This window comes from Carlito syrichta, unplaced genomic scaffold (assembly GCF_000164805.1).
Source record: "Carlito syrichta isolate Samal-C Ts95f unplaced genomic scaffold, Tarsius_syrichta-2.0.1 Scaffold316511, whole genome shotgun sequence".
Classification (NCBI taxonomy): Eukaryota; Metazoa; Chordata; class Mammalia; order Primates; family Tarsiidae; genus Carlito; species Carlito syrichta.
The window spans coordinates 97,171-124,235 of NW_007260607.1; the positions used below are offsets into that span (position 1 = coordinate 97,171).

Sequence of the window (27,065 nt, forward strand, 5' to 3'; positions counted from 1 at the left end):
TATCATCTCTCACTTATGGACAAACTTAAAAGCGTGGCTACAGAGTGATTCTTTACAACTGCCAGAAACAGTGAAAATCTGATAGGGTGAAAATTCCCCACTGCAAAATGTGGCAATACTATGCAGCACATGAAGTAGAATTTTTGCCATCCTTTCCATTGATGGGTTTATGGCAAATCTGAACTCTATCTTATCTGAGGGGAAACATTTTTTCATATGTTGTTAGGTACCCATCAACCCTCAAAAACGCGATTTTATTCTGTCCAATACCTTCATTTTTTTTTTGAAGGTATTGACATGTATTGAAGGCATTTTTTTGAATACTATTATTCAGTACTATTCTGTTAATACAAAAGTGAAGAAAATAAAATTTTAGCCCCCTGTAAAAAAATTTTTTTTTAGAATAAAAAGATTTTTTAAAAAGTTATCCCTAATACCACCACTATTACAAGTTTGGTTTATTTCCTAATAGGAGTTTTGCTATACACATAAACACAACAATATTTTATCTTAAAAATGTAAAAATTCCATATACACAGTTTGGTAACCTACTTTGTCCTCACTTGATTTACAAAACATTTTTACATGCCAATACAGAAATAACTGAGGGACGGATCATGAAGATAGCTGATAGTGCTGCTACTTCTCCCCAAAGCCCAACATTAACAGACTCAGGAAGGGAAGGTTTAAGAAAGGAAGAGCTAACCATTGGGATTCAAATCTTGGTTTATGGCTTTACTGAGTTAAGTTCAGCCTGAATTCTACCCACTGCTTCCTATGTTACAGGTACTCAGTGAACGATTTATGGAACTTATAAAAATGAGAGACCAGAAAGTGGTCACCACCATCCCTTCTGCTGTAACAAGGAGACTCTGTCACTATGTCAGAGGCAGACTGAGCATTCATGTATGCCACCAAAATCTCAACAACCACCTGCAACACAGAAAGCAACTTGTGGCTTGATGCATAACTCCAAAAGGCCATGTCATTTTTGCCCCTTTTCTAACAATAGGAACTATCAAAAGCTCTAAGAGAAAATACTAATATCCTCGGAAAGACATTGAATTTATAAAAGCTATCACCATTGGAATTGTTTAATTTCAGTAAAAGATTATAATGTGCCTATGACAAGTTGAATTTTTTATACTGAAACATAAAACATAAACATAGAAGAGCTAAATGTGAAAAGGTTACCGTCAAAGGGAAGCTAAATTATCAATAAAATATTTACCCAGAATAAGTAACTACCCATTGCCATCCTTGACTTTTCTCCCTCTAGCCATCTCAAACTTTTTAAAGGTGGAATAACTCCCATCATAAGCACTTGTAATACAGTCTGCTGCTTTGTCTATGAAGCAACAGCACTGTGGGTTTTAGCAAAAAAAGTGACATTTCCTGTCTTTCCTAGACCTGGCACACAATGACCATGTGTGTAGCACTTTGTACTCTTTCCACAACAGAATGCTATTTCCTTTGAATTAGAAAGCCAGGACATTCTGGCACATACTATCTCTTCCTCACTTTGTGCTCCTGCGCCCTCCAATAATGCTGTAGCAACTACTATTCAACCACCCTTTAAATGGTGTTAGGCAATGATGCTGTAGCATACCATATATTTATTTTATTTACCTTATATAAATGCAAGTAAGTAAATGAAGCTCAAAGATCTAGAGTTCATGCTGTAATACTACCCTTTTACTTGTGGCTGTTTTTTCCCTTCCTAAGATGGTATTTGTTTTGCTGCCTCACAGCTACTGAAACTTAAATTCTTTTCTGTAATTTTAAAGTCTGCAAAAATGGTGTTAAGTAACTCCTAAGACTTACCATGAATATGCGATGCATGCAATCAAGAGGCCAGTACCCAGTCCAGCCACCAAGTTTTCATCTCTGTGTAGGTCTTGACCAAAGTTGGGCACACAGATTGTAACATTCTTCCCATGTTCATCTAGAACTTGGAAAGAAAATACAAAGTAATCATAGTCAAATTAGAAAAGGTGGTTGTAACTCAGAGAAGCATTCATTTAGGAAGATTCAAGTAGCTTTGGGGTACCTCCTTAGAACAGTGAACACTTCCCACTGGAAACCTCTACACTACCATCTGCTTCGACATAGACAGGATTTCTGCTATTTCAAAGAACCATGTACCCACATTGGCACACACTTGGAACAAACCCTCAGGTTTCAGTTCAGTATTAAGGGGCTCAACAGATCCAAGACTTACAGAGTATTAAGGGGTATTGTTGAGTATTAAGGGGTTCAACAGATCCAAGACTTTCTCTTTTTCAGAATTATTTAAACAACAGTTAAAAGACATGCCAGATTCATTTTTCAGTTGACTCAGCAGCCCCTGGAGAGAGGGGTAGTGTGCAGATATCTAGGAGTGTGGAGGCAAATTGAAAACCAACAACAGCCTCTGACCCAGGGAAGATGTCCTTTTACTGCAGGTGATAATGATGGACATGACATCTCAGTCTGTAATTGGGAAGCTCCTGAGGTTGTCTGAATTTTTTTAAAAATTGAGAGGTGACATGTGATACTGTAATATATATATTTGGTCTTCATTTCCTTTTCCTGGCATAGAACTCCTAACAACCTTGGAATCTCCAAAGTGAGGTATTTTGTTTTTAGTTACTGACTGATGGCCAGCAGCAACAGGGCAGCTTCAGGATGGGGCTGGTCACCAGAAAGACCAAGGCAGAATTAGAGGGTTGGGCCTTTCAGTCCCACTTCCACAGTCAGCGGGGGAGGGGAGATGAAAGAGGGGATGAAGGTTAAGTTGATCACCAATAGCTAATGATTAATCAATCATGACTATGTAATGAAGTCTCTATAAAAGGCACAAAAGGACAGGGCGCAGGGAGCTTCTGGAGACCAGAACATGTGGAGGCTGACAGAAAGGTAAATAAAAACTCATCCACGTGCATAGCGGGTGGCACACTTGAACTCCTGGGGGACACTTGATTTATAAAACATTTTTACATGCCAATAGAGAAACAACTGAGGGACAGATCATGAAGTTAGCTGATGGTGCTGCCATTTCTCCCCAAAGCCCAACATTAACAGACTCGGGAAGAAAAAGTTTAAGAAAGGAAGAGCTAATAATCTGGACAGAGCTCTGGACCCTTCCAGACCTCACCCTGTGCATCTCTTCACGTGGTTGTTTATTTGCATACTTTAAAATATCTTTTGTAATAAACTAGCAAGTGGGTTTCCCTGAGTTCTGTGAATGCTCTAGCAAAGTAATCAAACCCAAAGAGGAGGTCATGTGAATCTCAACCTAAAGCTAGTTAGTCAGAAGTTCTGGAGGGCCAGACTTGTGACTGGTGTCTGAAGGAGGGGTGGTCTTACGAGACTGAGCCCTCAACCTGTGGAACGCATGCTATCTAGATAGATAGTGTTGGAAATGAATCAGAGGACATTCAGCTGGTGTTTGCTGCAGAACTGCCTGCTTGCTTGCTCGTGGGAAAAAAAACTCCACATATTTTGTTGTTATAGAAGAGTGGTGTCAAGAGTGGAGGGAAAATGGTTTGAGTTTTTGCACATACTACATAACAAAGATATCTATATTACCATCTATGGTTGCTTACCTTTTATCTAACATGGAGTTTTCCATTTTGAACACCCAAGCTAGGTCTGATTGCCAACTTTGCCCAAAAACAAAGAACATAAACATAAAAAAAAAATTCTCGAAACCATTATAAAAACATGCACTTCCTAAGTGACTGAAGTTAATACAATGATTGCAGGTAGTTGTACCTGAAACAGTAAGCATAATCGTGTACACTGTGATTAAAAGAATCTTTTTTTTTCTTTTTCTTTTTTTTGAGTTGGAGTCTCAGTCTGTCACCCAGACTGGAGTGCAGTGGCCGCTCCTGGCCACCGCAGCCTTGAGTCGCTGGGCTCTGGTGATCCTTCCGCCTCAGCCTTCCAAGTGGTTGAAACTACAGGCGCACACTACCACACCCGGCTAATTTTTTTTTTTTTGATTTATTGTAGAGATGAGGTCTCACCAAGTTGCCCAGGTGGGTCTCGAACCCGCGGGCTCAGGCAATCCACTCACCTCAGCCTCCCAAGGCACGGGATTACAGGCTGAGCCACCGAGCCCGGTGAATCTTTATTTTTCTTATTGATATTAACTTATGGGGTAGAAGAATAATTTTTTAACATGGATAGACTGTGTAGTGGTGAAGTCAGGGTTTTTTTTTTTTTTTTTTTTTTTTTGAGTTGGAGTCTCACTCTGTCGCCCAGACTGGAGTGCAGTGGCCGCTCCCGGCCACCGCAGCCTCGGCCTGCTGGGCTCCGGCGATCCTTCCACCTCAGCCTTCCGAGTAGCCGGAATTACAGGCATGCGCCACCACGCCCAGCTGATTTTTTTGATTTATTGTAGAGATGAGGTCTCGCTACCCAGGCGGGTCTCGAACCCGCGGGCTCAGGCAATTCACTCACCTCAGCCTCCCAAAGGCGCGGGATTACAGGCTGAGCCACCGAGCCCGGCGAAGTCAGGGTTTTTAAGGGATTCGTCATTTGAATAATATTTATCATATCCATTAAGTAATTTCTCATCACCCACTGACGTCCACTGCTTTTTCGAGTCTCCATAGTCTATCACTGCAGACTATGTTCATGGGTACACATAATTTAGCTCCCACGTATAAGTGTGAACATATGGTATTTGCCTTTCTGTGTCTGAGTTGTTCCTTTTAAGATAATGGCCTCACCAGGTACATGGCTCAGGCTTGTAATCCCAACACTTTGAGAAGTTAAGGCAGGAGGATCACTTGAGCCCAGGAGTTCAAGACCAGCCTGGGCAACACAGTGAGACCTCATTTCTACAAAAATAAAAATAAAAATAATTAACTGAGTGTGGTGGTGCAAACCTGTAGTCCTAGCTAGTTGGGAGACTGAGGTGTGAGGCCCAGGAGTCTGGGGCTGTAGTGAGCCATGATCATGCTATTGCACTCCACCTTGGGTAACAGAGTGAAATTCGGTCTCTAAACAATAAAAAAGATAATGCCTTCCAGTTCCACCCATATTGCTGCAAAATACATTTCATTCTTTTTATGGCTGAATAGTATTCTGTTGTATATACCAAATTTTCTTTATCCAGTCATCCACTGATGAATGCTTATGTTGATTCCTTATCTTTGCTATTGTGAATAGTGCTGCAAATAAGCATACAAATACAGTATCTTTTTGATATAATGACTTCTTTTCTTTGGGGTATACACTCAGTAGTGGGACTGCTGGATCAAATGGTAGTTTTATTTTTAGTTCTTTTTTTTTTGAGTTGGAGTCTCACTCTGTCGCCCAGACTGGAGTGCAGTGGCATGCTCCTGGCCACCGCCTCAACCTGCTGGGCTCCGGCGATCCTTCCGCCTCAGCCTTCCAAGTAGTCAGAACTACAGGTGCACACTACCACGCCTGGCTATTTTTTTAAAAAATTATTTATTGTAGAGATGAGGTCTTGCCAAGTTGTCCGAGCGGGTCTCAAACCCGCAGGCTCAGGCAATCCTCTCGCCTCGGCCTCCCAAAGTGCTGGGATTACAGGCTGAGCCACTGAGCCCGGCCTATTTTTAGTTCTTTGAAAAATCACCATACTGCATTCCATAGAAATTATACAATGATATATAATTAGCATTCCCACCAATACTGTATAGGCATTCCCTTTTCTCTGTCAAAATCTGTTATTTTTTTGTCTTTTAAGTAGTAGCCATTCTGACTGGTATAAGATGATATTTCATTGTGGTTTTAATTTGCATTTATCTGATGATTAGTGATGTAGAGCAGTTTTTCATAAGCCTGGTGGCCACTTGTAAATCTTTTGAAAAACGTGTTTTTGTGTCCTTTGCCTACTTTTTAATGCAATTATTTGGGTTTTCTTTTTTGTTATAGTTGAGTTGTGTGAGTTCCTTGTAAGTTTTGGATTTTACCCCTGTAAGTTTTGGATGAACAGTTTGCAAATATTTTTTCCCATTCTGCAGGCGGTCTGAGCACTCTTGATTTCTTTCTTTTGCTGTGCAGATACTTTTGAGTTGAATATAGTTTCACTTGTCAATATTTGTTTTTGTTGCTTATGCTTTTGAGGTCTTGGTCTTTACCTAAATCAACATCCAGAAGAGTTTTCCCTAGTTTTTCTTCTAGTATTCTTATAGTTTCACATCTTACATTTAAGTCGTTAACCCATTGTGAGTTAATTTTTGTATATGGTGAGAGCTATGGGTCCAGTTTCAAGTGTCTACATCTGGCAATCCAATTTTCCCAGTACCATTTACTGGAAAAGGGTGTTCTTTCTCCAGTGTATGTTTTTGTCAACTTTTCAAAGTTCAGTTGGCTGTAAGTATGTGGCTTTATTTCTGGGTTTCTATTCTGTTCCACTGATCTGTCTATTTTTATAACATTACCATGCTGTTTTAGTTACTACAGCCTTGTAGTATAATTTGAAGTCTGGCAATGTGATGCCTCCAACTTTATTCCTTTTGCTCAAGATTGCTTTGGTTAATTGGACTCTTCTTTAGCTCTACAGAAATGTTAGGATTCTTTTAATTCTGTGAAAAATGATGCTGGTATTTTGATAAGGATCACATTTTTGAATCTGTAGATTGCTTTGGGCAGTATATTCATTTTAACAATATTAATTCTTCCAATCCATAAGCATAGGGTGTTTTTCCATTTGTTTATGTCATCTACTATTTCTTTTATCAGTGTTTTGTCATTTTCCTTGCAGAGATCTTTTACCTCCTCGATTGAATATATTCCAGGGTATTTTTTGTAGCTATTGTAAATTAGATTGCTTTCTTGACTTGGTTCTTCACTAGACTGTTATTGGTGTACTGAAACACTGCTGATTTTTGTACATTGATTTTGTATCCTAACTTTACAAAATTCATTTACCAAATCTAAGAGTCTGTTAGGGGAATCCTCAAGGTTTTCTAGATGTAACATCACATCACCAGTGAACAGAATAATGTGATTTCCTCTTTTCCAATTTGGATGCCTTTTCTTTCTTTCTGTTTCCTAACTGCTCTAGCTAGGACTTCCAGTAGTATGTTGAATAGGAGTGGTGAAAGTGGGCATCATTGTCTTGTACCAGTTCTTAGAGGGAATGCTTTCAACTTTTCCCCATTCAGTATGCTGTTGGCTAGGGGTTTGTAATATATGGCCTTCATTATTTTCAGGTATTTTCCTTTTATGCCAAATTTGTTGGGGATTTTTATCATGGAGGAATGCTGAATTTTATCATATGCTTTTTCTGCATCTATTGAGATGATCTTATGATTTTGTCCTTAACTCTGTTTATGTGATAAATCACATGTATTGACTTGCGTGTGTTGAACCACCTTTGCACTCCTGGTACAATACCCACTTGATCATAGTGTACAACCTTTTTGATATACTGTAGTATTTTGTTAAGGATTTTTGTGTCTATGTTCATCAGGGATACTGGTTTTTGTTGTTGTGCTCTTATCTGGTTTTGCTATGAGGTGATACTGGTCTCACAGAATGAGTTAGGAAGAGTTCCCTCCTCAATTTTTTTTTTTTTAACAGTTTCAGGAGAACTGGTATTAGTTATTCTTTGTGTGTTTGGTAGAATTTGGCTGTGAATCTATCTGGTCCTGGGATTTTTTTTTTTTAAGAGATGAGATTTCACTCTGTAGCCCAGCTCACTGCAACCACCAACTTCTGGGCTCAAACAATCCTCTTACCTCAGTCTATCAAGTAGCTATAACAATAGGTATGCACTACCACACCCAGTTAATTTTTACTTTTTTTTTGGAGACAGGAGTCTAGCTATGTTGCCCAGGCTGGTCTTGAACTCCTGGCCTCAAGTGATCCTCTCTTTCTTGGCATCCCAAAGCTCTGGGATTACCAATGTGAGCCACTGAACCCAGTCAGGAGACTTTTTTTTTTTTTGAGTCAGTGTCTCACTCTATCTGGAGTGAGTCAGCAGACTGGGGTGCAGTGGCATGCTCACAGCCACCACAGCCTTGAATTGCTGGGCTTAGGCAATCCTTCTGCCTCAGCCTACCAAGTAGCTGGAACCACAGGTATGTGCCACCATGCCTGGCTCATTTTTTTATTTATTGTAGAGATGAGATCTCGTCAAGTTGCCCAGGCTGGTCTTGAACTTGTGGGCTCAGGCAATCCTCTCACCTTGGCCTTCCAAAGTGCTGGGATTATAGAAGTGAGCCACTGTGCCTGGTCAGGAGACTTTTTATTACCAATCCAATCTTATTGTCTGTTGGTGGTCTGAACAGTATTTCTATTTCTTCCTGGCTCAAACTTGAGAGGTTGTATGTTTCCAGGAATTATCCATTTCCTCTAGATTTTCTAGTTCATGAGTATATGGATGTCTATAATAGTCTTTGACGATCTTTTCTATTTCTGTGGTAGTGTCTTTTTCATTTTTGATTGTGTTAATTTGTATCTTCTTTCCTTGGTTAGTGTAGCTAGAAATTTATCAATTTTTCAAAAAACCAATTTTTTCTTTTGTTGAGCCTTTGTATTATTTTATTTGTCTCTATTTCATTTAATTATGTTCTGATCTTTGTCATTTCTTTTCTACTGCTAACTTTGGATTGGTTTTTTTTTCTTATTATTTTTCTAGTTCTTTGAGATGCAATATTAGGTTGTTAATTATGAGAAATGTTTTTTATTAAAAAAGTATGACCACCTGAAATTAAAAATTAAAGTTTTTTTCTGTTGTGATACCTACCATTAAAAAAATACTGTAAACAAAAATCTCATTAAGTTAAAATCAAAAATTAATACATAGACAGTCAAAAAAGAGTTTTCAAGAGACTAAATTTAAAAAAACTTACAGAGTGAAGCTAGGGCTTAAAAAAAATTAAATCCAACATAGACTATACTTACTACAAGACTTCCAATTATATCACTTGCCACTATAAATAGTTAAAAGGATAAGACTATATATGTGTATATACACTAAAATTTTCACAATTATTATTGAATAGGTCTTCCAAATTTAAAAGAGAAAAAGAACTTCAATTTTCTTAGAGACTGCATTTAATTTTATTTCTATAAGTGCAAATATAACCAAACATACACACATTTATATGTACTTATGTGTATGTGTACATGTGTATATATTTACATTTATATATCACAAAAGTGATCAAGGGAGAAGGTAAGTAGCTTTGTGCAAGTTACTTAAGTGGTATAACAAGTATAAATACCTAATCCTGAATTTAAAAATTATATATATTTATAATCTTCCACTGGGGGAAAAAAAAAAGACTACAAACCCGGGCAGTTCAGCTTTAAAGCTCATGCTCTAATCACTATGTTGTGTTGTCTCTGTAATTAAATGTCATTTAAAATGTGCAGTTTGAGGTCATACGGCCAATAAATGGCAGAGATGGGCTCAGAGCCTGTCCCCTGCTTCTGACACTTCATGTTTTCTCTCTATTACAGTCAGAAAAATGATCACCCAAAGATAAGGAAATTAATAACCAACTAAAGAAGAAACAAAAACAAAAAAAAGTTCATTGAAGACACAGAGCAATCACAAACGCAGATTAGGACTAAAAGTAAACTCAACAGCTAACCTTTGTGCATATCTTTCCTATACACCAGCAAGTTTCAAAAGAAATAACTTTAATTTTCATAACCCAAATTAAAGACTTTATTTCATGAAAGAGTCTAGATTGTCTCTCTCCTGTGCTTTATCACATCTCAAAAATTTAAACAATAGCGTATTCCTCCACAAATGAAAATATTCCCACCACAAACAAATGCCCGCTAACAGAGCTGGCTTACCTACTTCTGCAGGTTTGCTGGACAGAGCGGAAAAGGTGAGGTACGTAACATAGCAGCTTATAACTCCTGACTGCAGAAGCCCTGAGTGTGGCTGTCCTGGAAAACGACAAGAGACAGACTGAAGGCAGATTTTAAATATAAATGATAAGAGAGTGCATGCCTCAAAAAATAGATCTCGCCTCCACCTCAGCCCCCATCCCAATGATATTCCTCACACTTAAGAATTCACCTTTAGAGGAAAGGAAAAGAGGCAGTACATAATGTTTCTCAGTTAAAACTAAAAACATATTAAGAGAGAGGCAGTTTTATACACTGAGCTTAACATTGCTATTCTAGAGATGCCAGGTTCTGCCAAGTTCTCCGCCAACACCTTATCAAACTTGTGGCTATATTTACATACACTGCCTAGTGTCCCTGAGGTTCATAATTTTAGTTCTTAAATCACAAGATCAGAAAAAAAAATTTACTATTATTATTTATAAAATAAGACCACATAGCTTAGTGTGGTCAATGATAAGACAGATTCATAGGGCATATATTCTGGATTCTATAAGGTTATCATAGTCCATGACGGGGCAAAAAGCTCCTATCTGTTAATGGACAAAACACCTTTGGGAACACTGAGTTAATACAAGAGCTGGTCCAAGCTAAAGAGGAAGGCTATGGGACTCAACATTCTTTGGGACAAGGGCTTTAATGTTACAACATTTAAATTAAACTAAAGATTCAGATCATTCAGTGTAACCAGGATATGTCAGGGGATTTCTCTTTTTTTGAGATCTTCAACCATCTGTTGACATAAAAGAAATCAGTTTTACCCAGTCTTTCCTCTAATCAAATTTGTTTCCAGAACTATCATTATTAAATTACAATTACAAATAAAGACATAGGAAGACCCTTTTATAATGATGCTCTTTGGCCTGGGAATAAGACTTATTTTAGCAACTTATGATATTAAACCAAGTATTTCAGAATATTATACCTATTTCAAAAGGTAGAATCCAACCCACAGAAGATTTTATTGATCAATTAAAGAGACTGGGAGGAATACTATTCTCAATTTCAATAATGGACTTAAAATTTTTTGTACCAAAAAACCTTTTAAATTATTACCGTTTTAAGCCACTATTTAAGAAAAGATAAGGTTACTCCTATACATTTATTTACCATATTTTCTTTTTCCGACCTAGGAACCTGAACGATCATGTGCATTTCCGTCACATATTGAATAAGATACCTACAAGACACATCAGACCTGAAACATCTCTCTATAAACCCAAAGATAGCATCCTGGCTTAAGACATCAGGAGTAGTTTATAAATGACATCACATCTAATATCTCCTAAAGCATTTTCAGATCCCACTGTCTCTTCCTTTTGGCTTTGAAACAACCATGAACCAGGCCAGGCTCCTATGTTTCTGTTGCCTTCACTGAGGAGAAACTTGAGTATGGGGAAGGTTAGCTTATAGGACCAGCTGCTGGCTGAACCAGCATCAGATTTCCTGCTTCCTGATTCCCAGACCACACTATCCACAGCCTTGAGTAAAAGATGACCCTAGAACTAACTCCTTCCAGAGCCCTCATTTTCAAGTTTTACACAGAGATTATAGGCAAGTTCATAAACAACAAGCTTAATATACACTAAGAGCATTCCATAAGGTTCCTAGTGGTACGTTATTTAACAGAGGCAGTATCTTCCATTTACTTACTTCATTAAGTTCTGGTATTTCTGTACATAAGGCATGCTTGGCTATCACATGTAGCACAAGAATGGGATATAAAGAGATTGGAGCCCCACCTGTCCTACTGACCCATACACAGTAAGTTAAAGAATGACCCCAGTTTCCAAAAATGCCCAGTGGGTTTGCTCAAAGACACTTAGAAAAAAACATAAATAAGAATGGAAAAAAAATGTGCTTACGGTTTTGGACACAGGGCGAGATAGCTACCATTGAAATGAGCAGGCACAGCCCTCCGTTTACTCCCAGAAGAATTTTGTTTTCCACACAGCCATCTTTCTGTGTATAAAATACTGCCATCAAAATCAAGCCTCCGGTGGCAATGGAATACATGATGAGTGTCGCTAGGGCCAGATAGGCATACCACAGCTTGTTACTGGCTGTGCCTGCAGTCCTGTTTCTCCAGGAAGTAGATAAGAGGGAGGGGAAAGAAAGCAAGTCAATGAAGGCCACCATTCTCTAACATTGAAGGCAGTAACTAATGCCATCGTCACCCAGCCACCCAGAAGTCACAGCGCTTTAAAGCAATGATTATGCTCCATCAGAAAAAGCCATTTCTAGTAAATATGCAAACTTCTTGATTCAAACTTAGAATTTTCTCGAAACACTGAGAGAATTCCAATTTTGGACTCAAATGTACTCATTAACTAAAATGAATACTGTTAAGCCAAATTAGAGACTGAAGCAAGAGTCTCAATCAATTGAGCCAGACATTGAGGGCATGCCCAGGAAAACACAAGTCACAGCATTGTCCCTGGTCTGTGCTTTCAGAGAGGTTTCAGGAAGCTCTGTATTACCCATTTCTTTAGAGAGAAGGCAAGCAGGAAAAGGGGTAGGCAGTCAGGTAAATGGTTACATTCTCCTGAGATTTTAATTAGTGCCAAGTAAACCTATACTGTACATAAGATAAAAGGGAGTAAAGGAATAGTTACTTATATAGAATATCAGGATAGTTGGAGGAATGATTAGTCTCCTTCTGTCTTTGCTTGTAATTCAGTAAGAAATTTTACAGACTTTAGTTGTAGACAGACTTAGGATGCAAACCTAAAGTTACAGTGATACGTCCTTGTTTATGGGAGGATATACATCTTGAAAGGGGCCAGCAAAGAATGTACTTATGAGCCATTTGTGAGGGCGGGAGTCACCTTCTGCCTTCTGCAGATGGGTGACACTTTGACTCGAGGTTAGGAAGTAGCAGTTGTCTATGCTGGAAAAGGCAGTTGCGGGAAAAGGACAGCAGTCACCAGGCTTAACTTTCCCTTTAGCATAATGAGTTTGAGCAGTCCTGAGACTTATTTTCCTTTACAACGTGTACAGACTTTACCCTAGCTTCTCCATTCTGAATGTGAACTACCTTGGGACAGTTTTGGCAGCATTAAAATAAAGCTCTTCACTGGGGGTCTCTTTAAGTTTTCTCTATAAACATAGAGCCCGGAAGTGCCATAGCCTTTACTCCAAGTACTGTCAGCAGCTCTTCTCATGTCATCTTCTCCTTAGGGAGTGAAACAGATTAATAGTGCTGCTATCCCAAAATAATATAAGAAAATATTAAAGGAAAAGTTGGCATTTACAAAATTAAATAAATAGATAAGTTCTGGTGATCTATTGCACAGTAGGGTGATGATGGTTAACAGTAAATTATTGAATATATAAAATAGCTAGAAAAGAGGCTTTTGAATGTTCTAACCACAAAGAAGTGATAAATGCATGAGATAATGAATACACTAATTACCCTGATTTGATAATTGTGACATATATGTATCAAAACATCAAACTGTATCCCATAAATATGTACAATTACAATGTGTTGATTAAAATTTTTTTAAGTAGAGAATAAAATCAGCCAGGAAAAGAGCAATGACATGAGCAATAAAGAAACTAAAGGAAGGGATTGAAGCATTTTCTAGTTTATATAAATATTAATATAGAAATAGGAGAAATAAGTGGCGGTTTAAATCTATATAAACTGTGCAGAATAAAGGCAAGACTGTTTATAAATGCTAAGTGAAGAGGACAGAAGAACAACAGGGGGATAGACGGAATGAATCACTGTCATCTGCCTTATGATTCAATTGCTCTTTGTAACCACATTCTCCCAAGCCTTCACAGAGAAAGCAACTTGCTTATGTCTTCACAAAACTGGAACATGTTCAAGCAATCCAGCTAAAACGTTTTAATGAGAAAAAGTTACTGCAGCTGGAGACAAAGAAAAACAGGGAGGAAAGGCCAAAATGATAATGACCATCGTATTCCTGAAATCAAGCCAGGCACTTCAGTAACCTCAGAATTATTCTCACATAAAAAAGAACACAAAGGAAATGAGAGAAAATTAGGTTTTAAAAAGGAAAAAAAAAAATCTCAGTGTCAAATAATAATCAATAACAGGAAGAGAGCATGAGTTACATATAAATCATATATAAAAAGGTAAACATTGACTGGTGTGTGGGTAGAAGGGGACTAATTTTTTTCCACTAGTCATTTTGATTGTTATTAATATATGAAGGACTTTCAAGTAGTTAATTTATGCTTACAGTCTCAAAGTTAAATCTTCAACCCTCACCTCTCCCCTGAATTGTATAGGCTTATATTATCTAACTATTTAATATCTCCACTTGGAGGCTAATCGGCATCTCCAACTTACCTCATCTAGGTTAAGGCTAACTTCTCGATGTTCACACCTCCATCCCATCATCCCTAAACCTACTCTTGAGCAGTCTTCCCAACCTCAGAAAAGAGTATTTCCATTCTGCCGATTATTAGAGAAAAGAGGTTTAGAAGAATAAGAAAAATAACAACAGCAACAACAACAACAACAACAAACAACCTATAGTCACTCTGGACTCTCCCTGCTGCTCTCCCTTCCCTCTTCCCCTCAACCAGAACCATCTTCAGAATACACCAATATCTTTACAATATACCACACTACTATAACACCCAGTTTCAAGCTACTCCTTTCTCACCTAGTCTCTCTTCCACTGTTCTCCTTACTTGACCCTCTAACCCACTCTAATCTTTTCTGGGCTTAAATGATAGATAAGATTATATTCCACCATTGTCGAAACCTTCTGGTGCCCTCCCATCTCACTTAAAAACCAAAGCGTCTGGTTCCTGATGTCATTTGTACTGTTCTTTCTTTTTTTTTTGAGTTGGAATCTCACTCTGTCACCCAGACTGTAGTGCGGTGGCCGCTCCCGGCCACCACAGCCTCAATCTGCTGGGCTCCGGCGATCCTTCCGCCTCAGCCTTCCAATTAGCTGGAACTACAGGCGCGCTACCACACCCGGCTAATTTTTTGATTTATTGTAGAGATGAGGTCTCACCAAGTTGCCCGGGCGGGTCTCAAACCCGCGGGCTCAGGCAATCCACTCACCTCAGCCTCCCAAGGCGCGGGATTACAGGCTGAGCCACCGAGCCCAGCTTGTTCTTTCATTTTTTAATTAAATAATTGACACTTCAAATCACAAAATTTGAGCTAGAAAGGAAAAAAACACATCAAACATTTAGTCTAGCCACATCATTTTACAGTGTGAAAACTGAGGTCAGAGAGGTCAAATGAAGATAATCTAGGTCCACCTAGATTAGTGAAATAGCAAGCTAGAGGATAAGGAGCACTGAAATCTACATTTTCCTGGGTTCCAGGCCTATAGTCTTCTGTTCATCTGCTTTTGGGATCTTCTTCTCAAGACACTTACAAAGAGAGAAAAGACAACAAAAATGGAAGCAAAATTACTTTAGTTGTTCCCTCAAGAGCAAGAAGCACATTTTCTAGACTCTTTGTAAGCAAGAATCTGTAAATAAACAAAATAAAACACACACACACAGAAAAAAATTGCCAAATTAGAGAAATTTAAAGGAAAATAAGATTAGTGGGTTTCCTAACTTATTTCTAATTTTAGACAAAGCAACTATAAATAGGTTTACAAAAGGAATTTTTTGTTGGGATATAGGCCTCAAAGTCTGGACAACAACAATATTATTTCTTGCAAAACTCTTAAACCATTCCTACTAAGTAGTTTCTGAAAGTTTTTAAAACAACCAGAGTCTAAGCCAGGCTTGGTGGCTCAGCCTGTAATCCCACGCCTTTGGGAGGCTGAGGTGAGTGGATTGCCCAAGTCCGCGGGTTCGAGACCCACCTGGGCAGGCAAGACCTCATCTCTACAATAAAATCAAAAAATTAGCTGGATGTGGTAGCACGCGCCTGTAATTCCAGCTACTTGGAAGGCTGAGGCGGAAGGATCACTGGAGCCCAGCAGGTCGAGGCTGCGGTGGCCGGGAGTGGCCACTGCACTCCAGTCTGGGTGACAGAGTGAGACTCCAACTCAAAAAAAAAAAAAACACAAAAAAAAAAAAACAACCAGAGTCTTCCAAAATGCCTGTTAAAACCTGGCATCAATAATTAGCCCCAGAAAATAGCTTCAAAATCACTCAAAACATTAAAGTCAGAATGAAGAAGCACACAAGGGAACATACTATCTAATGGGCAAATCAGGCCCACAGTATCAAAGATGTTAATATTTTAGCACGATGTTCCTTATTTGAAGTATATTTGTAAAAAGTTTGGGATTATGTATTTATTTTCTTCAATTCCAACTTATTATGGGTATTTCTTATATAGAACTGATAAAATAGGTAAACCTAGCACTTTGGGAGACTGAAGTGGGAGGATTGCTTGAGTCTAGGAGTTCAACAGACTAGCCTGGGCAACACAGTGAGACCTCATCACCACAAAAAATAAAAAAATTAGCCTGGTGTGGTGGTACATGCCTGTAGTTCCAGTTACACAGGAGGCTAAGATGGGATGATCACTTGAGCCCAGGAAGTTGAGGCTACAGTGAGCCATGATGTACCTCTGCACTCCAGCCGGAGTGACAGAGTGAGAACCTGTCTCAATAAAAAGGTTTAAGGATTAAGATGGCCATGAGGCAGCTAGAATAAGTTTCTTCCATGGAGTAAACCAAGATAGGAATGGAACCAGCAGCACTGCCAACGACTTATTAATAATAAGTAGCAATAATAATAATAACCATAAAGAAGAGAAAAATTCATTGACCTAAGCTGGAACTGGCCAGACTTTCACCTGCAGCACCACAGTCCACCAGCAGCCTCCAGGGGAAGCATTACTCCAGTAGCTTGGGACTTCCTCCTAATTCCTACCAGGGTATGCAAGAGTGTACACTCGTCAGGAACTTCAGCTCCTTTTCCCTACACTCCCCTCAAAGGCTCAAAATAGAGAAACTGGGAAATCTCCAGAGTCACCTTCCCCAGCCTAGGCTGGGTAGGCACTTCTGTGGAGCAACCCAGCCTAGGCTGGGTAGGCACTTCTGTGGAGCAACACTTCCCAAGGAGGACTAATACAGCCACCATCGCAACTGGCTTTTTCCCACAAGTGCCACCTCCTGGCCAGAGGTCAACAGTACAGCCTACCACATCAGGTATAATATTTCAGTTTTGGAAAAGGCCTGATCCCAAACCCCAACTAACACCACTTTCTAAGCCACGCCAGCCACCCAGGACACCATGAGCCAGTGGAAGTACACAGCACAGGGCTGTCACATCTGGCAATTGAGAAACTTACCATACCAAGGCTATATGGAACCAAGGGAAGCTTACAGTGCCTATATCACCCCGCTAACCTCAAATAAGAAGATACAGTCTATCAAAATGAGAAGGAACCAAAAAAAATTCTGACGACATGAAAAAAACAGAGTTTTCCAATACTCCCAACCAACTCAAGACAACACCAACTCTTCAGCAACAAACCCTAATCAAAATAAAATTCCAGACATGGAATTTTTGAAATTCCAGGCATGGAATTCAAAAGGTTGATTATAAAACTGATCAAAGAACTTCAGGAGAAAATATAAAACCACCATAAATAAATTTTTAAAAAAATTCAGGACATCAGCCAGGCTTAGTGGCTCAGCCTGTAATCCCACGCTTTGGGAGGCTGAGATGAGTGGATTGCCTGAGTCCGTGGGTTCAAGACCTGCCTGGGCAACTTGGTGAGACCTCATCTCTACAATAAATGAAAAAATTAGCTGGGCATAGTAGCACACGCCTGTAGTTCCAGCTACTGGATCGCCAGAGCCCAGCAGGTCAAGGCTGCAGTGGCCAGGAGCGGCCACTGCACTCCAGTCTGGGAGACAGAGTGAGACTCCAACTCAAAAAAAAAAAAAAAAAAATTCAGGACACGAATGAAAAATTCTCCAAAGAGATAGACAACTAAAAAAATTAAAAATAAAAATGTAAAAAAAGTTGAAATTCTGGACATGAAAGAATCATTTAGGGAAGTACAAAAAGTAGTGAAAAATTTAACAGCAAACTAGAACAAACAGAAGAAAGGATCTCAGAACTTGAGGGCAAGGCTTTTGAATTAAACCAATCAGACACCATAAACAAAGAAAATCAAGAGAATGGAGCAAAGTCTCCAAGAAACGTGGGATTATGTAAACTGTCCAAACCTAAGAATTGTAGGTGCTCCTGAGGAAAAGAAAGCAACAGGTATGGAAAACCTATTTGAGAGACTAGTGGAAAAAAACTTCCCAGGCCTTGCCAGAGATCTAAATGTCCAAATATAATAAGCCCAAAGAACTCCCAGAAGAGTCATTGCAAAAAGGTCATCCCCAGGCATATAATCTAGTTATGCAAAGTTAATATGAAGGAAAAAGTTTTAAGAGCAGTGAGACAAAGCATCAAATAACTTACAAAGGTAAACCCATCAGACTAACAGCAGACTTCTCAGAAGAAACCATACAAGCCAGAAGAGAGTGGGCCCTATCTTCAATCTCCTCAAACAGAATAATAGTCAACCAAAGATTTTATATCCTGCAAAACTAAGTTTTATAAATAAAGGACAAATGAAATCTTTCTCTGACAAGCAAACACTGAAGAAATTTGTCACCTAGACCAGCTCTACAAGAAAAACTCAAAGGGTCAGGCACGGTGGCTCAAACTTGTAATCCCAGAGTTTTGGGAGGTTGAGGTGAGAGGATTGCCTGAGACCAGGGGTTCGAGACCAGCCTGAGCAATTTGGTGTGACCGCCTCTCTACAATAAATCAAAAAATTAGCCAGGCGTGATAGTACGTGCCTGTAGTTCTAGCTACATGGAAGGTTGAGGCAGAAGGATTGCCTGAGCCCAGCAGGTTAAGGCTGTGGGGGCCATGAGCATGCCACTGCACTCTAGCCTAGGGAACAGAGTGAGACTCCAACTAAAAAAAAAATAAAATAAATCCTAAAAGAAAATCTAGGAAAAAAAGAAATGCAGAGAAAAGGGAACATTTATACTCTGTTGATGGGAAAACAGTATGAAGATTTTTCAAAGAACTAAAAGTAGATCTACCATTTGATCTGGCAACCCCACTACTAGGTATCTATCCAAAGAAGGAGAATTCATTACATGAAAAAGACACCTGTACCTACAGGTTCACTGCAACACAATTCACAATAGCAAAGATGTGGAATTAACTTAAATGCCCATCAACTAATCAGTGGATAATGAAAATGTGGTATATATACACTATGGAATATTATTCAGCTATCAAAAATAATGAAATAATGTCTTTTGCAGCAACTTCGATAAAACTGGAGAACAAGATCCTAAGTGAATGAACTCAGGAACAGAAAATCCAACAGCATATGTTCTCCCTTACAAGTGGGAGCCAAACAAAGGATAAGCAAAGACACAGGGAATGGTATAATCGACACTGGAGACTCAGAAGGGGGAATGGGGAAGGGACAGACAAAAAATATCTCCTAGTGGGTACAATGTGCACAGGTGGGAGTGATGGGTATATCCTGAAGCTGTTGAAATGAAAAATAAAAGAATTGAGAAAACAGGGTCACATACAGCTACAAGGGATACCCCCAAAATTCCAGACTTTATTTATGAAATTGTGTATTTATTCTTACATGTTTAAACTTCCGTCACCTTTAGAGTACTCTCCATTTAATGCAGTACACCTATTGGGACATTTTTCTACTGCTCAAATAGCTTTTGAAGTTGTCAATTCTGACACCTTTTGGTGCTTCTGCCGTTTTTTGTTTCACCTCTTTCTTATCAGTAAAACATTTCCCTTTGAGGAATATTTTCATCCAGGGAAACAAAATAGTCACTCAGAGCAAAATCAGATGAATAGGGAGGGTTGGGCACAGGAGTCAGACCATTTTTGATCAAAAACTGCTGAACACTCATAGCATAATGTGGGCAGATGCGCTCATAAATCACCCATCATGAATGGACAAACTCACTGAAAGAATCTCCAAAAAAATTTCACTGAAGTCAAACGCAGTCTCTCACAACAACATTAGCTGGTACACTGATGGTGATGGATTTCTAGAACACTTACCTGGTGGGAGAAGCCTGTATGACAAGGCACCCGCCCTACAAAAGATAATTCTGTCTTTGGGGGTGGTCCCCCTCATATAGTTACCCATTTAGTTTTCTTTAAGAAAACTGCAATCTCAAAACAAGATCTAGTGGAGACCACAACATAAATTACTAGGACTCAAGAGTGACTCAAAAAGCAGACACTGTATATAACTTATACAAGGGCACAACTCAAACTTGGAAATCTGTACAATTGTAGAGATTAAGACTTAAAAAAAAATGCTGGCCGGGCTTGGTGGCTCAGCCTGTAATCCCACGCCTTTGGGAGGCTAAAGTGAGTGGATTGCCTGAGCCCGCTGACTGGAGACCCGCCTGGGCAGTGAGACCTCATCTCTACAATCAAAACATCAGCCGGGTGTGGTAGCGCATGCCTGTAATTCTGGCTACTTGGCAGGCTGAGGTGGAAGGATCGCCGGAGCCCAGCAGGTCGAGGCTGTGGTGGCCGGGAGCGGCCACTGCACTCCAATCTGGGCGACAGAGTGAGATTCCAACTCAAAAAAAAAAAAAAAAAAAAATGCCAGCTAATATCTGTAGGACTACTGGTATGACTATTCAATATTCCGTAAACCTTTTAAAAATTAGTTATATTTGGCTGTGCTTAATCTAATATATATCAAATAATAAAATGAGTATCACTGTTTTCACTTATGCTTCTCAGTAACTACAATTGTATCTGGTGATTTGATCTTAAAACCAAAGAAGGTCCTGTGCAGTGGCTCACACCTGTAATCCCAGCACTTTAGGAGGACAAGGTGGGAGAATTGCTCGAGCCCAAGAGTTTGAGACCAGTCTAGGCAACATAGTGAGACTTTAGCTCTACAAAATATAAAAAATAAAAATCAACCTGGGCATGATGATGCATGCCTGTAGTCCCAGCTATTTGGGAGGCAAGGCAGGAGGACTGTTTGAGCCCAGGAGGTCAAGGCTGCAGTGAGACAGGATTGAGCCACTGCATTTCAGCCTGAAGGATGTAGTGAGACTCTGTCACAAAAAAAAAAAAGAAAGAAAGAAAGAAAGAAAGAAAGAAAGAAAGAAAGAAAGAAAGAAAGAAAGAAAGAAAGAAAGAAAGAAAGAAAAGAAAAAACAAATACCTGGCAGAACATTTCCAGAATAAAATTGGAACAATGTATTTTGTTTGTCCAGGATAAAAATAAAATTTACATGGAACTTTTGATTTTCTTTCCCCAAAATTCAGTATAAAATAAAATGATGCCTATAAAATATACACAATAACAAAAGCCTTATTGGATACAATACACAGTTACTTTTATTCTTTTTTTTTTTTTGAGTTGGAGTCTCACTCTGTTGCCCAGGCTGGAGTGCAGTGGCATGGTCATGGCTAGCACAGCCGCGACTTGCTAGTCTCAAGCTGTCCTTCTGCCTCAATCTCCCAAGTAACTAGAACTACAGGTGCACACTAACTACGGTTGGCTAATTTTTTTATTTTATTGTAGAGTTGAGATTTCACCAAGTTGCCCAGACTGGTCTTGAACCTCTGGGTTTCAGGCAATCTTCTTGCCTCTGCCTCCCAAAGTGCTGGGATTACTCATGTGGGCCACCACAACCGACTTTATTCATATTTTGAAAGGACCTAACATGGAGTCAGTATAGCCAAAGAGCCTCCATTTTAACATTGCTTAGCTCTGTCATGTTTTTCTAGCAGTTCACTTAACTTACCTTCTAATTACTAGCCGAGGACAGAACTGGTTTCTCAAGGGTAGTGATTGATATTTGTTTTACAGTCCCCCTCCCCAGCTTGTTTAGTACTAATTAGCTTTTCTAGTTCAAGTATTTGCCTCCAACCGTAAGACCCAAGTTAACCTAATCAGCCCTTTTGTGACCTTCTTGACACAAAACAGACCCCACCGCCATGGCAGCAATCATGTGAGTAAGCCACCCATCTGCCTGCTGCCCATTACCTCATGTCAGTGCCTGTGCTTACCTGTCCCCTGGTGATGACATGGAGATCACCACCTAACCACCTTAATGACCTGTCACCATCAAGGGGAATGTTTAAAAGCATTCAACCTTGAGCAGCCAGCTGCCATTGCTCTGCTAAACTCTGGTGCAGACATGTGTTCTTTGAGCTATGGCTGCCTCCATGTTTCCTAAACTTTGGCTCCTCTCCTATCTCAGAGAGGTGAATCTCCTCTCTTTCTCTAATATACTTTCTAAATAAACTGTATTTCCCAATCTAACTTTTGTGCAATTCTTTGTATCTTTCACATGGTACCGTATCACACAACCCCACCCTGGTGGGTATGATCTAACATTTTTGAGGCCCTGCTGGGATATATATTTTAACCTAATACATTTTGTAAGTAAAGAAAGTAAGGCAGAGAGCAGTTAAGTGTTTTGTCCAGAATGTTTACAGAGTCAGTTTGGTCTTAGGACACAAGGACTGGACCCTTGTATAGTTGTCATTTCCTCAATGTGGATTAGCAAGAAATAAAACTAGCTATTAATAATTGTGTATTTCCTACTTACACTGGAATATGAATTATACTTTCAAGGCACTCAGAAAAAGAGTCTATCTTTTTAAAAGGCAAGGTGGCTTTCTAAAGTATCACAACATATCTTTCTAACTAAGGGATACTCCCTCCTTGCTCAGAAAGTTGAAAAGAAACACAAATGTTTAAAAAGAGAGAACTATTTCATACTCTTTGCAGAAGATGAACATCCAGCTCCAAAGTATGAGGTCTTTTTTGTTGTTGTTTTTGTTTTTAATCTCATAGCTTACCCAAGTTTTTAGCCACCGCTAAATCCACAGAGCCAGGACTGATAAGTACCAGCAAGGATGTTGAGTGTGGCTAACTTGTATCACTGGTAGACTTTAAAAAGACAAAAAATGAGAAAAAAGAAATAGGTGAATAGAAGGAATTGTAGGAAGAATAGAAAAATAGTCTTGGAGACGAGTAAATAAAAAGGCCCAGAAAGCAGGTGTAAAAGGAAAGCTCCAGCAAAAATTGTATTTGGTGTCAACAGGCTATGAATCCCTGGCAATGCAATTCAGAGTAGAGCCTTGATCAACAAGAGTTTACTTGGAAGCTTCCACAAAGGCACACACCAGTTCTTGTTCCACTTATGCGCAAACTCCACAAGCAGGAAAAGCTGGATGCCTATGAAGAAGAAGCCTCCGACAGCCCCTATGTAGCGCCAAGCTGCAAAAGACCATGGAAAAGACAATGAGGTAAGCTTTCCCTGTATTTAGCTCAAAAGATAATGACCACAGCTATTTTTTATAGGACGCTCATTGTATCTAACACATTTCATTTCTATATGACCATAAAAGGTGGGTAATACTACTATACTCACTTTACAAACAAGAAAAACTGAGAATTTAATAAGCCAACAAACTCAATCAGTAAAAGGCATAGTAGGGATGTAAACACAGGCAGTCTGACTTGGCGCACCCAAGTTTAACCTCTATGCCACAATGCCAGATATCCTAACAGATGTCCTAATATATAAAATCCACAGTGACCCACAATTTAAAAGCAAAAAACACATATTGCTAACAAAAAATCAAAGGTTCAAGTTTATTGTGTAAAGATTAAACCTGAACTTTTTTTCTTACCCAAATTCCTAACTAAGCTGGGCTCAGTGGCTCAGCCTGTAATCCCGCACCTTGGGAGGCTGAGGTGAGTGGATTGCCTGAGCCTGCAGGTTCAAGACTCACTTCGGCAACTTGGCGAGACCTCATCTCTATCTACAATAAATCAAAAATCAGCCGGGCGTGGTAGTGCATGTCTGTAATTCCAGCTACTCCGAAGGCTGAGGCGGAAGGATCGCCGGAGCCCAGCAGGTCGAGGCTGCGGTGGCTGGGAGCGGCCACTGCACTCCAGTCTGGGCAACAAAAAAGAAGCTGGGCTCGGTGGCTCAGTCTGTAATCTGACAATTTGGGGGGCTGAGGTGAGTGGATTGCCTGAGCCCGCGGGTTTCAGACCCACTTGGGCAACTTGGCGAGACCTCATCTCTACAATAAATCAAAAAAAAAAAAAAAAAATTAGCCGGGCATGGTAGCGCGCGCCTGTAGTTCCGGCTCCTCGGAAGGCTGAGGCGGGAGGATCGTCGGAGCCCAGCAGGTCGAGGCTGCGGTAGCCGGGAGTGGCCACTGCACTCCAGTCTGGGGGACAGAGTGAGACTCCAACTCAAAAAAAAAGAGGTTTGGGGAGTCACTACCTAATAAGGACTCACCAGATAGGGTTTTATTACCCTACTGTTTTCCAACCTGACTTTGGCATAACATCACACAACAAACAAAAGAAGAGAATCAATATATTTCATGCCCTGAAAGCCATCTCTTGTGGATTACTGGATTCCCAGGGAGACTTGTAAGACAATTGTCTATTCTCTCTGAAGTTTGTCACATATAGGACTTCATCTACATATCAACAGGTCTAAAGTCTTTCAAAATTACTGGTCAAGATATCTTTGAATCCACCTAGGAAATGCAAGCCCCCTTTTTGGAAATGTCCCTCCTTCCAGGGCCAAACCAATGAAAATATCACATGTATTGATTTATGGCTTCTTGTAACTTCCGCCTTCCTAAAGTGTATATAACCAAACCACCGTTTGGACACAGTGTACACACTTTACCAGGATCTCCTGAGGATGATTGTTCCAGACTTAAGTCCTCAAGTTTGGTTCAAGAATAAACCATCTTACATATTTTATACAGAGTTTGACATCTTTTCATCAACATGGGTGAAAAGTCACCAGTATCAAGTGCAGGAACAAGGTTCAGAAAAGGGACCTTCAGGTCTATTTGTGGTTATGACTCAAGAAGCTATAACCTGGGAAGAACCATGTCACATAGGTCATAGCTTGTCTATAAAAATGACTGAGCTGGACCAGAGGACTTCTGGATCTCTTCTCATTCTAAATCTAAATATACTATTCTAATACATAAAAATATCTCTGTGGGAGGCAAACTAGTTGCAATATTTAAGGTAAAAGCAATGCTTGTATACAGCATCCTTAAAGGAGTATATGAAAAACAGTATGACCCTACAAAAACTAGCTAGACACTGATATATAACCATTGAATGACTATGGCTGTTTCTTATGAACTGATACAATCTTAATGTTTCTAATACCTTATTGAGAAATGTGAATCTATTTGAGTTAAACAGAGTGTTTTGAGCCACTGAAATTTAGGCTTTTCCCCTCAGCTCCCATGAACAAGGGGCCCCTGTTTCAGCTATGATGGATAAAAGTCTTCATATTAACAAATTTTGGTAAGTTTTATCAATAAGGAATATATTTCAATGTTACACAGCTTCATATAAGGTATAAGTTTAAAAGGAGAGGGAAGAGTGCTTTTCTTATGCCACTATAGCTGCAGAAGCAGATTTTTAGCTGGTAATGGGTTTTCTGTGTAGTACTCAGAACCAGCAAGCCCAAACTGGTTTTCAAGCACATTTAAAGTGCTTTACTTAACATTTCACTTATTCAGTCAGCAGAGTAGTCAGGTACTTCCTGGGAGTACGGAGTGAGGGTGGGAAGAGGGAATGAGGATAGGGTATGGAGGGTGGGCAGGTAAAACAGCAAGTTTTTTTTTAAGCCACAAGAAAATCAGTAATTCAAAGGTACCTTGGACTATGCTGTTGAATAATTTTACGGCAATGCTTTTACTTTTAAAGTAAATAGAAAGTAAACAGATACCCCAAACGCGCCCTTAGTACCGTTCAGAAAGGTCTCTTGATCTGGAATGAAGAAAGCTCCTGAGCACAAGGCCCCCAACAGTAGAAGTTTAAAGAACCAAAAACTGGAAGAAAAAAAAAGGAAATGTATTTAAATGATATTCAAGAAAAGACAAAAGACCTCTTAGAAAATAAACACTGTTAATCCATGATTCTGCCATTGGCAATGTTCTCTCCAAATCAAGGGGAAGTAATTAAGTGATTGAAGAATGACTTAACCCATAATTAGAGAGACTCTATGCAACCTCTGACTGTGCAAAACACCATTTTATTACAGGGTGGAAATGACCCTGGGTGGAGGTCTTGGTACTAGAAATAAACATGTCTCCACTAATTTCTCATTAAGTACCAGGTGTTACAAATAGGATTCCAGCTCTTAGGCAACTGTGTGGTGACAAGTTCCACCTTCCCCCAAATCAACCATTTCAACCAAAGGAAGAACAGTTAGAGGGACTGACAGTAGAAGGGATCTTGGAATACTGTCCTGCATATAAAAAAGAAGAATGACTTACCCATTGTGAATATGAGCTCTACAACTTTTGCTGTTGTTGATATTCAAGGTCAGTAGGCAGAAGATAAAGAAGAAACAAGCCATTCCAAAACAGACTCTATATACTGCAGAATATCCCACCAGCTTCTCACAGGTATCGCCAGCTTTAATGCCTTTACACATATCTTCAAAAAAAGGGATCTGAGGAGAACGTTTAGAAAAGTCATCTGTTAAAACTAGGTAAAAAGATGGGCTGTCATGGAGTGCTGATGCAGCCTACAACTCAAAATCCACAGTGGAAATGGCTCATGTGCATAAAGAAACAAGCTAAGGAAGAAAATCTATCCCTCCAAGACTTTTTCTTAACTTTCTCTTAATCTTTTTTTAAAGATACAGTTCTCATAAATAATACCCAGCCTTTACTTGGCTAAGGTGATTTCTAAAATCCAGCATCAGAATTTTCAAAATTGCATTCTTAATGTATGAGTATACTTTTCTTGAAATATAAATGCACAAAATAAAAAGTGAAATGCTTCCTTTACTATCACCCCAAAATGTTACTGCCCTCTTCAAAAGAGTAAACAATTTGGCAGGTAGGTTATTTTTATCAATTCACACATATAAATGTGTGTGTATGCATATACACAACACACTTATATATACATACACAACACACATACACACACTTACATCATACTATGGTATATATATATAAGATATATATATATAATAGATATTCAAACAGCTTCTTTTTTTTTTTTTGAGTTGGAGTCTCACTCTGTCACCCAGACTGAAGTGCAGTGGCTTGCTCACAGCCACCATAGCCTCATGCCACCACGCCCAGCTAATTTTTCTTAATTTATTGTAGTGATGAAGAATTGCCAAATTGCCCAGGCTGGTCTCGAACCTGTGGGCTCAGGCAGTCCTCTCACCTCAGCCTCCCAAAGTGCTGGAATTATAGGTGTG

General features: G+C 39.4%; 1 protein-coding gene across 2 annotated transcripts in view; it reads right to left on the bottom strand.

Moving 5' to 3' along the window:
• Positions 1-27,065, bottom strand: part of SERINC5 (serine incorporator 5) — a 58,260-nt gene that overhangs the window by 9,279 nt on the left and 21,916 nt on the right. The window contains exons 2-7 of one of the 2 annotated variants that reach the window (XM_021707335.1): positions 26,122-26,300; positions 25,592-25,674; positions 22,972-23,065; positions 11,700-11,911; positions 9,778-9,873; positions 1,825-1,945 (exon numbers count right to left, since the gene is read on the bottom strand). In XM_021707335.1, coding sequence (XP_021563010.1) covers positions 1,825-1,945; positions 9,778-9,873; positions 11,700-11,911; positions 22,972-23,065; positions 25,592-25,674; positions 26,122-26,300 — 785 coding nt within the window. Of the gene's footprint in view, positions 1-1,824; positions 1,952-9,777; positions 9,874-11,699; positions 11,912-22,971; positions 23,066-25,591; positions 25,675-26,121; positions 26,301-27,065 lie in introns of both variants that reach the window. The other variant, XM_008074626.2, reaches the window with a different exon arrangement.